The following is a 16,105-nucleotide window of genomic DNA, read 5'->3' as shown; positions in this document are numbered from 1 at the left end:
TAATAACACACAAATTTGGAATTTGCATATTTTTATACTAAGCCAATAAATCTACTAATGTCTACAGAACCAAACTTGTAATCATCATGGGCCAAATTATATGAAAGTAAATAATTTAAAAAGCTAACTTTCTCACCTATCATTATTCATTAATCCTCAGACCTCTCTTTCAGCAGTATTCAAAGACTTTTTCATAGTTTCTTCAGTAGTTCTTAAGACTATAGTTCCAATGTAAACTGTTCCAGTCTGAGGTTTTATCAGGTCTGTGGATCAGGTAGAGTGACTGTAAACATTTCAGGTTAGGCAGTTGTTTTACACATAATTTTTCTGTTTGCGATATCAAAATTAAATTATGTTGAACTTCCTTGGGGTTTAAGATGCAATTTCAGTGGCTGATGTGTCCAAACGTGGGCAAATACATCCAAAATGATTGCATGTTTATATCCCTCTGAGGAAGGAGAAAATATGTTCCAATGTGATTTTATGTAATTTTGGTCCGTGATGTGACATCAGTAAATTTGTAGTAGCATGCAGCGCTATCAGTTCTTCATCACAAAATATACCCTATAAACATGAAATCATTCAGGTTATTTTTACAAGTACCTTTCATCTGAGTTGTATGTTGATGGGATAATACAGACTGGAGAGCAGTGCAACATTTCCTCTGGTAGCTCTCATTGTGGTATAAAGGAGTAGTCACTTATTCAGATCAAAGAAGCTCAAAAATAATATACTTCAAAGAAACTGCAGTGATTTTTTTTGTTTATACTATGTATACTGGCTGAGAGGGGAGCTGTCATAAAATGCTAAAAGAGGTGTAGTCTACCACCACGTACTTGCTTGTTGGCATGATTGGTAGAGTGTAGGTGGGGAAGTGTTAATGTGTGTGTGTGTGTGTGTGTGTGTGTGTGTGTGTGTGTGTGTGTGTGTGTGTGTGTGTGTGTGTGTGGGTGCCTGTGTGTGTGTCTCTAAGGTTCTGTTTTCTGTAAGACATCCCAGTTCTCTGTACTGTATAATATGAATCAGACATCATCTAGTGCAGTGGATTCTGGGGAAATTCAGCTCCTACAACATGTGACTGTTGCATGTTCTTCTTTATGTCATATTCTGTCACAACATGGGGGTGCAAGTGGCAGGCAGTGACAGCCACCCTCCCTCTCAATATAGAGAGACCATAAGAGGATGGAACCTGTGTGAAATAGCATGAAGATTATATTTGGTAACCTTAGTTCTATGATCACATTCCTGAGGCCAGCTTTTCACCCTGTTGTTTAATCTAACATTCACCATATCCCTGAAGGCACGCAGCTGTCCACCATCATCATTAGACGTTGATATTCAGTTGAATGTAGGTTGTGACGTTGGGTGACCAAAATTCAAGGACAATGTATGATGCCAATGTCAATTTCACAAAGAATACTGACGACAACTAAGGTTAATATTTTGTTGGATTTTAAGTTGTGTTGTTAAGCAACCAAAATCCAATGTCTTCCAAATGTTTCATGCCAACATAATCTTGATGTATAAAATACCAACACTCTAGTCGTGAGCAGAGAACTCAACTGCTCCTAAACATGACAATCTCACTTAGCCTACGGATTTTGATGTCAACACAATTTTGATTTCTAACCAAAACGTTAGAGTCATTACAGTCTAGTGTCTTTCTGACATTACACTGATGTCCGGTGCCTGCTGGATCACTAATTGGAGGATACTGAGCAGGGCCAGCGCTCTGTGAAAACAGAGGGCTTGTCTGATTATCTGAGATAATGAGACGAGATAATCTTAGCGTAGAGGAAGGTGTTGAAGAGCCCATTCGAGGACTCTGTCTATGATCATAGAACTTCTCATTTACCATCTAGCTTCTACTTGACCATACTAATTCCTTAGTTTGCTTATTCTAAATCTGAGAAGTCTTCCATGTAGCCATGCATTCTGTCTATTGATTGGTCCCTGGACTTTGGTCCAGACTGAAATATCTCAATAACCTTTCTGATGGATTGCCATGAAATTTTGCACATATATTCATGGCCCTCTGAGGATGTATCCCACTGACTTTACTGTAGTACCACCATGAGGTTGCTATTTTTGGCATTTAGTTAAATATCTCAACAGCTATTGAATAGACTGCCTTGAAATTTTGTAGAGATCTACATGGTGCCCAAAAAGATAAGTCCTAATGACTTTGGTGATCCCCCGACTTTTCCTCTAACTACATACACTGTATTCTGTGCACTTTTACTTTTGTATATTGATTGCTAAACATTATTTTCCACTCAAGCACACTCACTCATGTGGATAAGCCCAGTAAATGAGTCATGAATAAATAAGTGGTCCAAGTCAATCCAATCCATTAGCTCTCAGCCAATCACACACTTAGTCTGGCATTTATTGAAGGTTTGTTTAGAGTATAAGGTTATTGGAATTCACTTGCTGTCTGCACTTTCATGCTGTAATCAAAATCCTTTATATATACACTGGATTTGCATTTATCTTATTTTCAATATGGGTGTAATTGACTAATCAGAATAAGAAATGTAAGCTTAAGTGCATATCTGATATCTGATATTTAACTGATATATTGTATGTCATTCTCTGATCCTACAACCTTTACTTATATTACCTAAATTTGTCTTTCAGATCCTGGCCATCATCTCCATCCTCTTCATTGTGCTATCCACCATTGCCTTGTCTCTGAACACCCTTCCAGAGTTACAGGACACAGATGAGTTTGGCCAGTCCACAGACAACCCACAACTGGCCCACGTCGAAGCTGTGTGTATTGCCTGGTTTACCATGGAGTATCTGCTTCGCTTCCTCTCCTCCCCCAACAAGTGGAAGTTCTTCAAAGGTCCTCTGAACGTCATTGACCTGTTGGCAATCCTGCCATACTATGTCACCATCTTTTTGACAGAATCCAACAAGAGTGTGCTGCAATTTCAGAACGTCCGCCGCGTTGTTCAGATTTTTCGGATCATGCGTATTCTGCGTATTCTGAAGCTGGCACGCCACTCCACAGGTCTTCAGTCTCTGGGCTTTACCTTGAGGAGGAGTTACAATGAGCTGGGCCTGCTCATCCTTTTCCTGGCCATGGGCATCATGATCTTCTCCAGTCTGGTGTTTTTCGCTGAGAAGGATGAGGAGGATACAAAGTTTAAAAGCATTCCAGCTTCTTTCTGGTGGGCTACTATTACTATGACCACAGTAGGCTATGGAGATATCTACCCAAAGACTCTACTGGGAAAGATTGTGGGTGGGTTATGCTGCATAGCTGGAGTATTGGTGATTGCCCTGCCTATTCCCATTATTGTGAATAACTTCTCTGAATTTTATAAGGAGCAGAAGAGGCAGGAAAAAGCACTTAAACGAAGAGAGGCCCTTGAGAGGGCAAAGAGAAATGGTAGCATTGTCTCAATGAACTTGAAAGAGGCATTTGCTCGTAGTGCAGAACTGATGGATGTGGTGGTGGAGAAGAGTGAGAGGCCTCATGACAACCACCTCTCTCCAAGTCGTTGGAAATGGACCCCCAAGAGGGCTGCATCAGAGACAAGCTCAAATCGTTCCTTCAACGCTCAGGAGTTAGGTTCTCCCAGCAAGGCCCGGGCTACCAGTCCCCAGAGGCTAAATGTTCAGAAGCTAGAGGAGATGTACAACCAGATGGCAAAGACACAGTCACAACCCAACCTCAATGCTAAAGACAGAGGCTCCAGAGTAAACAAACAGAGAGATGAGATAGAGTTGGGGGCCATCCAAGATCACAGGCCACCAGTCCTAGGAACCAGAGAGGGAGTGGGGGACATGAAAAGCTTGTCCAGCATTGACAGCTACATAAGTTGTGCTACAGACTTCCAGGAGAATCCACGCTTCCCCCATAGTCCAGCAATGGACCTTGGTCTTCAGGAAGGCAACCGGTTCTCCCACAGTCCGGCTACAGCTTTGTCCCAGCACGCCAGTACAAAAACAGGCCAGCAAACCACTGGGGAGCATGAGCCCATGCTGACCCCTGTGTCAGTCACAAAGCCCTCATGCTCAGAGAATGCAAGGAAATTCTTCTTTTCTGGCAACTCCTCAAAAAGCCTTATCCCTAAAGGAGGCTGCCGCAGTGAGGGGGAGTCAGGCCCGTCCCCGCTCTCAGACAACTCAGTCCTGTCAGACCACTCTCTGTTGAGTCCTGAAGTGTCAGTCTATACCACTGCCAGTAGCAGGACACCACCGAAGTCCCCAGAGAGCACTGCCCTGGTCCCAACTGTCTTCACCTTCCACGACTCCTCCATCAGCAAATACATTGATGCCGATACAGATGATGATGAGCACCTTCGCGACATCTCTGATGCAAGTCCCTCAGAGCGTCTGTTGGCAGGATCAAGCCCAAAACGCAGTATCAACATCAATTACCAGAGGGGCACCAATCATTTAGAAGCAGCCCAGAAAATGCTGGGCCAGAATTGTCTGTTCCCCCTTGAAGGGATTCGTGGGGTCGCTCTTGAGAATCATGTAGGACATGAGATGGCACGTAGACCAAAGGTTGAGAGGGGGCGTCAAAATACTTTGGATAAAAACCTCTGAGGTACAAGTGGAGCAGAAACAAACAGGAAACTGGGACCAGAGTGTTTGTGATAAAGACACCAGACAGACTACAAACACTCCATAAGCCAGAGACAAAGGAAGAGGGAGAGACAAGGGTCTCACTGAAACATTTCACAAATTACCTGAGCATGCCATTGGGCAACAAGCCCAATGGCATAATAAGGTGAACATGTGTGGTAAATACTCTGGGAGAAAAACATTTCTAAATTGGAGAATGTCACTGCCCCTCCTTCAGCTCATTCCTATTAGCGGTATTCCACACCCACAAAACAAACGAGCACTCCCTGGTAGCCAAGAGGTCTGTTCAGAGATCCCTGTGGAAGCAGGCTCGTCAGAGAAGTCAAGTTTTGTGGTTGAAACTGGTGTAACCCATCTGAATGATGTGGTTTTAGCAGCAGGGGGTTATCTCTATATTCTCTAGGAAAACAAAATCCCAGCTGCCCACTGTCCCATTACAGAGTCCCAGTTCATTTTGTAGTCTTGGAGATACAGGAGAGGACCTAGAAGCCTATAAGCTACTTACTTGTGCCCTCCATTCCCAAACCTGGCCTTAGTCATTTGCATTTGTTAGGGTGTGTATGTCTGTGTGTGTGTGTGTGTGTGTGTGTGTGTGTGTGTGTGTGTGTGTGTGTGTGTGAATGCTAATGGATGATGTAATTATAATTCATGTATACACACTCTTGAGATTGTCTTACCTGATTTATTTTTATATAGCTAAGAGAAAGTTCCTTATAGAAATATGTGATTTGCTAGTCTCCTGTGTCATAATCATATGTGAAGAGTAATCCTGTATAAGGTTCAATGTCTTGGCACAGAGGCTGCAGTTATCAGAGGCTTCAGCCCATCATCCATCATAATGAGCGCTACTTCTTGAACAGTATTTTGCTATCCCCTATGTTATCATGTCTCTCGAATCTCCATCGGTGAATATTGTCTTAGCACCTCAGTGTCATTTTCAAGGATGATAGCGGTGGACCAAGAATTTTTGATATGGGCTAACATAAGAGCCAGACATAATAATCTTGATTGCTGCATAAAGCGCACATTAATGAAGCATGCATGCGCCCAACTGGCCAACACACAAAAACATAATGAGTTGCTTGTTCTTCATATCAAAAGAAATAGTTAAATATGAGAAAATCCTCTAATATTTTTTTTTAATGTTTACAGCTTACTGACATGAAGTTTAGATTGCAGTAATAGATGTTCAGCATGCATTGGCCTTCCTCTGACCAACATGAAAGCAGCCAAAGAGATCACGCAGTTTCAGATAATAGAAGATAATGTACGTGTACAAGATACTGGAAGCAAGGGAGTTATCCACCTCTACCTTGTTCCTTAAACCATCAAAATAAACTTTAATAGCACTGAATATACACAACCAGGTAAACTTTACTGTAAATCAGTTGTAATACCAGAACTGATGAAACTCATGCATGAGCACACACTCACCCACAAAAGATACATACAGTTATGGAAGACAATCTTCAGGATACATAGATATACTTAGTTTCCATGGTGACAGCAGTTGTCCTCAAAGGCTGACAGCAGCTCACCAACGGTTTGCTAATTGGGGCGAGAGAGTCTGATTGCATGTAATGTATGCTCGCACATATAACAACAGACACATACACACACACACACACACACACACACACATAGACGCATGCATCCATAACGTGACAGGTATGCACAGTAGTTACATATTAGCAGAGCCAATACTCACTGTGCACATTCATGAGTGCTGTGTAAATGCACAATTATGATGTGAGGACCTTGTACATTGATGTTTGTCTTAAATCTTTGTAACATTCCATAAATAATTATAATTCCACACAATATAAATGATATAAATGAGGTTTGGTTTCTTGACTGTTAGGAACCCACGATGCATTCTCTTTTATCTGTTTATATTGCCACATAGCAGAGACAAACTCTTATATGTCTTATATAACATATAAGTGTCACTTACCATAGTAAAAATAACAGGCAGATTCATTATACTGGTATTAAAAGAATGAAAGAAGGGATGAAAGTGTTTTGTCTTCTAAAGAAGAGCATAAATGATTTCAACTTGAAACGAAGAAATTCATTTTGCAACAAGCCACAGGCAGTGACAGAAAATAAAATTACGAACACAATAGGAATACTTGAAAAGTGTTGATACTACTTTGAGAACTTCAATTAAATCATACACATCCTTTAAGATCATGCATAGGAGAACATGAGCAGAGTTACAAATACAGCTCCTTGCTCCCTTGTGAATTTTTTGTAATCCCTTCACTGCCAACTCAACAAATTCTCAAACAAAACTGAGCAAACTGAAAGCTTTCTTAGTCACTTTTTCGACACAAAGACAACAGTAAAGGATGCTATTAAAGAAGCAGTTGCACTATTAAAAATGTAGGTGGTGAGGGAAATTTGTTTTGAAAGTCAACAGAAGGGGCTTGACATACATTTTTTAGTGTTGTGGTTAAGAGTGTAATCACAAACCCTGATTTCATTTCCTGTTTTAATCACAGAGTTGAACCATTTCATATTGCTCTCCCATGCTGAGAGGAGCTGAGGTGTGAAAGGAATAGCAATGACTGTGAGAGGCAGATGGAACAGTGTGTACGTGTGTGTGTGTGTGTGTGTGTGTGTGTATGTGTGTGTGTGTATATGTGTTTGTGTGTGTGTGAGTGTGAGTGTGTGTATGGCTGCCGTAAGGCCAGGGCATTAGAGCAGTGTGGCTGCCACATAATGGAAAAGAATGAAGTGTTTCCAATATGAATGTATGCATGTTGGAGGGGTGATCCCGCTTTTGTTTTCTCCATATTCTGACTGTAACATGCAACAGTAACAGACTCCAAGAGAACTCTAGTCATATGAGAAATTAAGATTACTTAAGCACACATTTAATTTCTGAAGTGTTACTTAATTTACAGTTGAGGAGGGAAGGATGGGAGGAGCATCGTTATATAGCAACAAAACAAATTTGCAGATAATTACGCAAGGTTAATTTTATGCAGCATCATAGTGTGAGCTCTTTTTTGTATTCAAGTGAAATGACTCATGTTTTCCCTTTGTTGCAAATAAACCAAAGTATCTGTTAACATCAGAAGCAGAGTTCACAAAAAAGAAAAACAATCATCCTCAAAAGGATTTTAAAACATTAACTTAGGCATCGTCTGTAAAGAGGTGTTAAAAAATTAAATTATGTGATTTTTAAAATGAGAAAATATGTCATATATATCTAATAACAACTGGCTGCAGATATTCAACATTTTCCAGATGGTCTCTAGTGATTTTTAAAAGTCTCCCCCAAGTCACTTGTTATGAATGGCTGCTCCTTAATATTCATGCAAGAATTTATACTTTCCCCATTAAAAAATGCATAATTCTTCACATCACATTGTGAGGTTGGAGTGGCATGGGTTCAAATTCACAATGAAAAAAACTTGATAAACATGCAAGCTTGGTTCAATACATTTTATTTTGTTTTGTTAAGATGGTAACATTTGGTTCACGTGTTAGCTTCTGATTAACTCTTTCATTGCGCTGTACCTCATGAAAAGTCAAGGCCAATGTATGCCAAACATTTCGACATCTTTAAACCTGTTACATCTGTGGCAATTTGTTTTCTAAAGTTGTCCTTCTGAGTGCATAATATCATTTAAAAACTCTAATACAAAGGGCATTCAGATCACACAACTCCCCCTGAAGCCCCCCTCATGTGAGCTTCTGTCCTGTCATTTAGGTTTTATATATTATGGTAGTCAGGGACCATTTTTCACTGGAATATCTCTCAACAATGATGACAATCAATAGTTCATGAATAGGCAGCAAGCACTACTGTAGAGAACTGAGATTTATTAAGGGCACATATTACAAAAATGTGCAACCATGTGCATACACACACAAGTATTGAAATCTTGACACTATAGTACTGATACTCTTAGGCCTTCAGACAAGGTAGTGCAAAGAAACACCAAGCATGACATTGTGATTTGATACCTAGACTGTGATACTGTGACATGTTACCACCATAATACAAAAAAAAAGAAAAAAAAAACATCTATTTTTACAAATCATCTTTGTTTTTATTTTATTGGGCACTTTACTCCCCTTCATTTCCAAGGGAGCCATTCAAATTTACAAACTAGTTTAAAAGAGCTTTTAATTTCACTGAGATCCCTGTGGAGAAATTCTGATATGAATCAAAGGACTAAACCATCATGCTTTACAAGGAAAACCCAATCAAGTGACTTGTTTTATTTCTCATTTATTGATACAAATTAAGATGAAGAGCACAGATTCTCAAACTTTTCCATTACAAGACTCCTAACTGTACAGTAAATGCATTTAGCTGAAATCTAAAATAGAGTTAGGTTGTTGCACCTGCTGCTAAATTTAACTGTAAAGAGGTTCAAGTCTTTTTCATCTTTGTTATAACCCCATAGGACCCTTTCAGGGACATGTGGTAGTTTCAAAAAACCCAGTGAGAACCACTGCTTTAGCAAGTAGCCCAATTCCACACACTCTGAATCTAACACTGTATTACAGGGTTGGGGTCGATTCAAGATGCCTTGATGAAGTAAAACAAACATCACACATGACACTATATAGGGAACCAGTATTAGAGCATGACACAAATTAAACCTAGTACAAATTAAAAACATAAACTATATTTTTTCTACATTTTAAGCTCTCAGTGGAATTGACCCCAACCTTGCCTAAGCCATCAGTCTTTGTAAAGTACACTGTTTCCAGGGAATTGAAAAAAGATATTTGAACGACCATAGCCAGCTCTTATACAATGTTGTTTGTAGGTCCCGAGGCTGTCTGTTTTGTAAAAAAAAAACAAAAAAACATTTTTACCTGTTGACTTTCTATGCTGTTGTTTCTGTATAAATGTTCTATTGTTCAGTGCATGTTGTAACTTTGGCGTTGTGACTGGTTGTGATTCACACAGAGCCAGTACTTGTCATGTAAAAACAAAAAGTGTCTCAATGTCCTAAGATATTTCTATTTCTTAAGAAAAGCAACATTTCCCTTTGATGACTCAAAACGAAATAAATCAGATCACTTTACATTTTGATTAGGAATTGCTGACTTTCATTTTCACGTTTTGGAATTGCAAACCAAAGTAGATAGGAATGTGTACTATTAAAGCTTGTTTTGTGGAGAAAGGTGTAGAAGATTTATTATATTCTGACTAAGAAATAAGTATATTTTACATTAACATGCAGTTGTAGTTATATGGAGTCACAGGTTACATTTGGTCATAGTAAAAAGGCAAAACTGACCACTGACCAGCACTCTTGACGACTGGAAGATTGTTCTTGGTAAATATGTACAGGAGGTTGATGGGGGGCTAACAGAAGGAAGGAGGAGGTCAGATGAAGAGGAAGCTGTGGGCTGTTGGGCAGGAGCAGGCCTCCAGCCTCCCAACACGTCTCCACACACCCCTGCATCGAGGGTTTCCCACCGCCTGCCACTGGAGAGACTGTCTTCTGCAGGAAGGAGGGAGAGGGGAATGTTAGCGCTCAAAAGATTTCTCTTTAGGTCCAAGTGATAAACAATGTTGCCATCTAGTGGTAGTTATTGCTGTCACAGCACCTATCAGATCGGTGTAGATCAGTGGACTGGGATGAAAAACAAACAAACAAATTCTACAAATGTGACCTGTTACAACTGGTAGGTCAGTATACTCCATATGCCACTGCACCTCTCAGAATGCAGAAATATAGAAATGTTTTTTGTTATTGTACAGACATGAGAGTGGGAATTTACCTTCTCACCAAACTCAACAACAAAATATTGAACTATTTCTTTTATCCAGTTAAACTAGGTTGCTCCTCAGCAGGTAACAGAGAAGGACCCATCGCATCCGCTAATTCTTCCACACATGTTTAAGTACTGTGCCATAACCCAAAAAAAATTGATGTTTCCTGTCCAAAGGAGCATGTTGACAAGAACGTAGGGTTCAAAAGCAGATTATGTTAGTATTGATCATTATACCTGCTGAAGGACAAGAGTGTTGTGTGTCACATATGAGTAATACCATATACAATTATTTTTTTAATGTACTCTTGTGATATACACTGTTTTTGGCTGGTAATTACAAAATACTATTACAATATTGTAACTCTGACATAGGGTGGGACAGAAAGGTCACCTTCACTTTATTAGCATAGTGAAGTTATTTTCTTTCTTCACATATAAGCAAAATTAACTTCAAGCTAATTTCATGGCTGAATAAACACTCAGCTGGGCTTAAAAACAAACACTTTATCTATCTGTTATGGTCATTAGCATTTCCCGATCAACACAAGCTTAAATTTGTGCGGCCAATTAAATTTGAATCAATGCGAAATAAAACAAGCTGTGAGTTGTGTTCTGACAATGTTGTAATGCAAGGAAACTTCTTGTGGTCTTACAGTACATTGTTATGAACCACAGTCTCCATTTTCTCCTTTCTTACCTGTCCTCAACATTTTCCTCTCCGTCTCCGGCACAGTGTCTCTGTCCAGCAGCAAGTGCCGGCGGCTGGCACTCCACACACACATGGTGGCCCTCCCTCAGGTACTGCATCCACTGGGTGTGTGGGCCTGCACTCTGCTGGCACCCCTTTGTCAGAGAGGTCAACTGAAACTGGACACAATACCTATTTTACACACACACACACACACACACACACACACACGCACACACATGCACACAAACATACACAAAATAACAAAAATATATAGTAATGATACCTGAGAACACAAAAGATGGTAATTTCACATTTTCCTGGACTGTATGGATGTGTTACCCTATAATGTTGTCACTGTCAGGGATGTCTCTTTTCTTCCTGGCGTTGCCATAGCCACCTGTGGTTATTAGAGCTGGGACTGCAGAGGGAGCATCCATAATAAGACCATTACATGTGACCACATGTTGCAGTATGGGTCTCATACATTTAAAATGAAATGAGCCTGGGTTGGGAAAATGTTCACAAAAATAGGATTCTATGGTATGTCACATTTGAATGAATGCTTTTCATTTAGCAGCTTGTTCGATTTATTTACAAAAGCTATATACACAGCTTTATTCATTGGCTTCATCAGATACGTCAGCAGGTGATTTCTTTTAGATAGGTTTGACCTGTTGGGGCAGTGTCTATAAATGATACTCCATATACCACTATGTCTAAAGACCCAATGCATCAGTATCTCCATCACTCTTATATATCATATGTATTAGCAACAGCACAGCTGTATTCACTACAACTATATGAATCCTTGAGAAAGTTTTTCAAACACTCCTTATTCCTAATTCAAGCAAGTATTGATGTTCTCCTAAGGCATTGAGTAGTCTATAATGGACCATATTAATTAAATGATTGACAACTGCACATGTTGGATTATCACAACTTTTATATTCACTAAGTCTAAATTTCTACTATCTTATACTGTTTGACAATAAGGCAGTAATGAAAAACATCTCTTGTTCTGCAAGTGATTCTCTGTTTCATTGAATATCCTCCCTAAAAAATACCAACACAGAGTAACATTACATTACATTTAATTACTGGAGAATCAGATGTGTAATCTGTCCTTTGATCTGTTATTCAGATGTGGATCTATGAAAAGCTAATGTAATGGGTTGTTTGGTATATTTGATTTCTACTGATGTGTCTTTAACAGGTCAGTTAACAACTAAAAGGTGTTTGTTTTTTTGACATTGCTAGGGACTAAGAAATTATAATCTGTCCCAGTGATGAACCTGTTCTTCATAAAATAACTTGAAACATCACAAAATCTGCCAATCACACATCTGACCCAGTGGGAGATCTCTCCTCAGCTGATATAGGATAACAGAATAAAGTCATCACATGATTGTGAATTCATGGAAGAATCAAGCTTGATTTTTCTCACCAAGTGAGTTGTGACAGTGCCCTTGCTTCGACCAGTACTCTGCACAGCCAGCGTGCTCCTCCAGATGTGGACAGGGTTTCCCTGAATTGATCGGCTCCTGCAGGATGATCCTGCTCCGCCTGCGAACTGTGGCCCTGCATGGCTCGGCACAGCCTGACCACTGCATCCACTCACTCACCACACAGGACACCGCTGAGGGGAAGGAGACAGACCACAACAGCTGAGGACAAACTAAAACCATCATCACAGAGTTCATTTCATATCCCTCATGCAGTATGTCTAGAGATCAAGATGCCACATTCAGGAAATCAGAACATTTTCACTTAGACTGGGCCTGAAAACGTTTTTGTGAAGGGTCACATAGGTAGATACAATACAGCAATCAGTTATTTAATGCCACCCAGTTTTCCGTAGTATGTACAGGAGACCGTGAACGGTTGCAACAAGGGAAGGTTGCAGGAAGTCTTATTCCTCCAATCAGAAACATGCTAGAGTGTTGACCCTCATCCTGCACATGCTCAGTTAGAACCTCACCCCTCAAACATCTGCTGCTGCATTTAGTGAAAAAAATTTGAAGGTATGAAAGTTTTTATTTTTATGAGTTGTGTTTTTGTCATACTGTCCTGAGCTTTTGTATGAATGAATCAAAACGTACTCTGTCTGTCTGAATCATTGTTTTGTTGACTTCTAGGTGACGTGGTTAGCTTTGTCAAGGTAAGTGTGTCTGGCTAGCAGCTAAGCAGCCATATCAAAACAGCACACACAACATTATTTTTCAATATTTTTAATTCAGAATAGGCAATTTATGCGGCCAGTTTTGCCACATAATAATTGCTCATTTTAATGCATAACACAAATACAAACAAGTTATTTTGGGAATACTTTTGTAAGCCTCTCATAGCCTTAAAATATATTTTCCTATTGTATTTATCATAAGCAATAAAATAGCATGTTGGGGTCAGGTGCAACATCTGAATTCTTCCATTAAAATAAAAAATTGACAATGATATGTCAAATGTAATCATCTTCAAATGGTATGGGTAATAAGCAGATATAAGTTTAATATATAAAGGTTTGGTTGGTCTTGTCCAAATAGTTTCTGAGTAACAGAGAAATGCAAAAAGTACTGCAACCACCCCCAGTCTCCCCTAAAAAGTTGGCTTTTAATACAAAACCTCGCCTACTATATAACAGAATTTGTAAAAGTAATTCTATTATTAGCAATACCTCTATTTGTTCAGGTTTTATCCTAATTGTATTTCATTAAGCTCAGTCTCTTTTCTCACATCATCACACACCTACCTGGGCAGGCTGTCTCGTAGTCATGGCAGCAGTCCAGGGTGGAGACGCACGCTTGGTCGCAGTAGCAGGTGCCATATGATCGGTCAGATCTCCAACCCTCGCTGATGCATGACGGGTCGCGACCGGAGCAACACAGGCCTGTTTCCCGACAGTCCGCCTGGCACGGACCGACGAGGAGTAAAGACAGTCCGAGACAACACATCAAAGTGGCAGAGCTGCTCCTCCACACTGTCATCACGACTGACCGCACAGACAACCACTGATGCACTTTAACAAGTTAGAGCAACGGTGTCGCAGTAAATTATTCACCTGCACACTAGTATTATTTAAGTCCTTAATGGTGTTATAATGAGCTCCTATCATCTGTGGTCAGTCAGGTCAGCGGCTCAAACAGTGGCCGGTGGGTTGGAAGTTATTCATGTGTCAACTCTGCATCTCTTAAAGGCGCAGTTCACCACTGTAGATAAAGTGCTAGACCGAAACAGGTGGCGCACAAATTAAATTCATAAGACTGTGTAAGACCACATATTAGGCAATCATTAGACTTTAAGTGTGTCCATAGGATTTTATAGTTAATTTGTTACCTCGCCAAATGCACTGAAGCTTTGCTTATGAAGATATAGACCCACATTGAGCTGCATTTGCAGGCCATTTCATTCAGGACACTTTCAGCAAAAACCTTCATTAGAGTGTGTAGGAAAGAAGGTTTACGGGTCTACTGCTCTACTTGCAAAACAGTTAGAAAATGAAATTGAGCCATGTGTTTGCTCAGATTCCCTCCTTCACACAGTCTCTCTTGATCTGCTGGTGAAGCAGCTAACTTCGCCGGCTCATGTGTGCCTCAACATGTGAAAAGGGTGGATTAATGAAACTCCTATGGCTGAGGTTATTCATGCATAAAGAACAACAGTGTGGACAGTGAAGGCCTCCACTCAAACTCAGATTCCTAGTAGCCTGCTACTGTGTGTGTGTGTGTGTGTAGAGAGAGAGAGAGAGAGAGAGAGAGAGAGAGGAGATAGTGACAGAGAGAGAAGGGGCCCGGGTGGAGCTGCAAACCAAGCACAAGTCTAAGAATTGTGTTCTGTGTAAGAGAGAAATATATGTCCAGACTTAGGTAACAGTGGTGGCTTCTTCCCCCTTTGTGTGGCCCTATCATGTCGCCCGAATGTGTATCTGCAGAGCTGTAAAGCTTGCAAAGACCAGGACCTCACCCATTTGCTGCTCCAGTAAACAGACAGTCAGGACAAACTGGATACAGCCGCAGTGTAGACACCAGTCACACCCTCTCTCCTGTTCTTATGATATACATCTCATGCCATCAGATCTTCCCATCAAGAAATGTGAGGATTCTCTTCTCAAAATGATCATTTCTAAAGCAGTTCTCACAACACAATTACAGTTTTCACTGTACAATCCTGCAATTTAAACCATTTTTTTTAAAAACATTTGGGTCATGGGTTGTGTCTTAAAAGTTAAACAGATTCAATTAACACAGTTCACAGAAGACAGGATGAGCCCAGGTTGGAATGGCTTCCCATACTAAACACTGCAGTCAAAATGTATTCATTTTTAAGGCATTTGTAACAGAGAAACTGGCTGGCAAACAGTCAGACACAGCTCCACATTCTGCATGTATATATATATATCTATATATATAGATATATATATATATAATTTTTTTTTAAGCTGTATGTGTTAACACATCATGTTGTTCACCTGATTGCTGTATATACACATAAATAAGCTTTACATTAGAGTCTCTTTTTTTTGTAGCTACATACCTACTAATTACTTCCCATATTGCAATTGGTTTGCTTTTATATCAGTGATGTATGAAAATAAACTGTGAAATAATAATTATTATTATATTCTTCTTTTTCTATACTGCAAAAAATACTGGAGGTAAGAAAAAAGCTTATGAATATAAGTTTAAATATACAGAATTTGAGAATTTCTAATAAATGGGTGAAACCATGCTGATCCCCCAGTATGGGCCAATGACTGGCTCACATATGCATGCTGGGAGTAAACAAGGCTGCCTGTGTTCACCTAGAAAACAAGAACGTGATACACAACAAGCAGCCTTCTTGGGTCTTAATTAACAATGCAGAGATTTACAGTTCATATAGATAATCTCCTTAAATTCTCATTCAGTACGATTCACGCTGCAGCAGGGAGGTCGTATGGGACCAAACCTTATCCTTGAATGATGTTGCTTCGCTGAACACCATATCTAATTTAACTTTAACTACAACTAATCTACAAGCCACTGTGCTGTCCTTTTGTCCAAGCTCTCTGAGAGTTTATAAGTT

The 16,105-nt window shown here is 39.9% G+C and overlaps 2 protein-coding genes across 5 annotated transcripts in view; one reads left to right on the top strand and one right to left on the bottom strand.

Annotated features, from left to right (window-relative positions):
- The window catches only part of kcnb1 (potassium voltage-gated channel, Shab-related subfamily, member 1), a 34,487-nt gene extending 24,820 nt beyond the window's left edge, over nucleotides 1-9,667 (top strand). For all 4 annotated transcript variants that reach the window (XM_056396631.1, XM_056396615.1, XM_056396624.1 and 1 more), the window contains exon 3: nucleotides 2,641-9,667. In XM_056396631.1, coding sequence (XP_056252606.1) covers nucleotides 2,641-4,566 — 1,926 coding nt within the window. In that variant the 3' untranslated portion in view covers nucleotides 4,567-9,667. The remainder of the gene's footprint in view (nucleotides 1-2,640) is intronic.
- si:dkey-7k24.5 (somatomedin-B and thrombospondin type-1 domain-containing protein) lies at nucleotides 9,422-14,191 on the bottom strand. The gene is made up of 5 exons (XM_056396680.1): nucleotides 13,794-14,191; nucleotides 12,492-12,683; nucleotides 11,387-11,465; nucleotides 11,054-11,236; nucleotides 9,422-10,082 (listed from the first exon to the last, which is right to left on the bottom strand). The coding sequence occupies exons 1-5, from the start codon at nucleotides 14,026-14,028 to the stop codon at nucleotides 9,965-9,967; spliced, it is 807 nt and encodes a 268-aa protein (XP_056252655.1). The 5' UTR covers nucleotides 14,029-14,191; the 3' UTR covers nucleotides 9,422-9,964.
- Between the last annotated feature and the right edge of the window lie 1,914 nt (nucleotides 14,192-16,105).

The sequence above is a fragment of the Seriola aureovittata genome, chromosome 2 (genome assembly GCF_021018895.1).
Source record: "Seriola aureovittata isolate HTS-2021-v1 ecotype China chromosome 2, ASM2101889v1, whole genome shotgun sequence".
NCBI classification, from domain to species: Eukaryota; Metazoa; Chordata; class Actinopteri; order Carangiformes; family Carangidae; genus Seriola; species Seriola aureovittata.
Note: the sequence above shows the minus strand (reverse complement) of the source record. Positions and strands in the feature narration are given on the sequence as shown.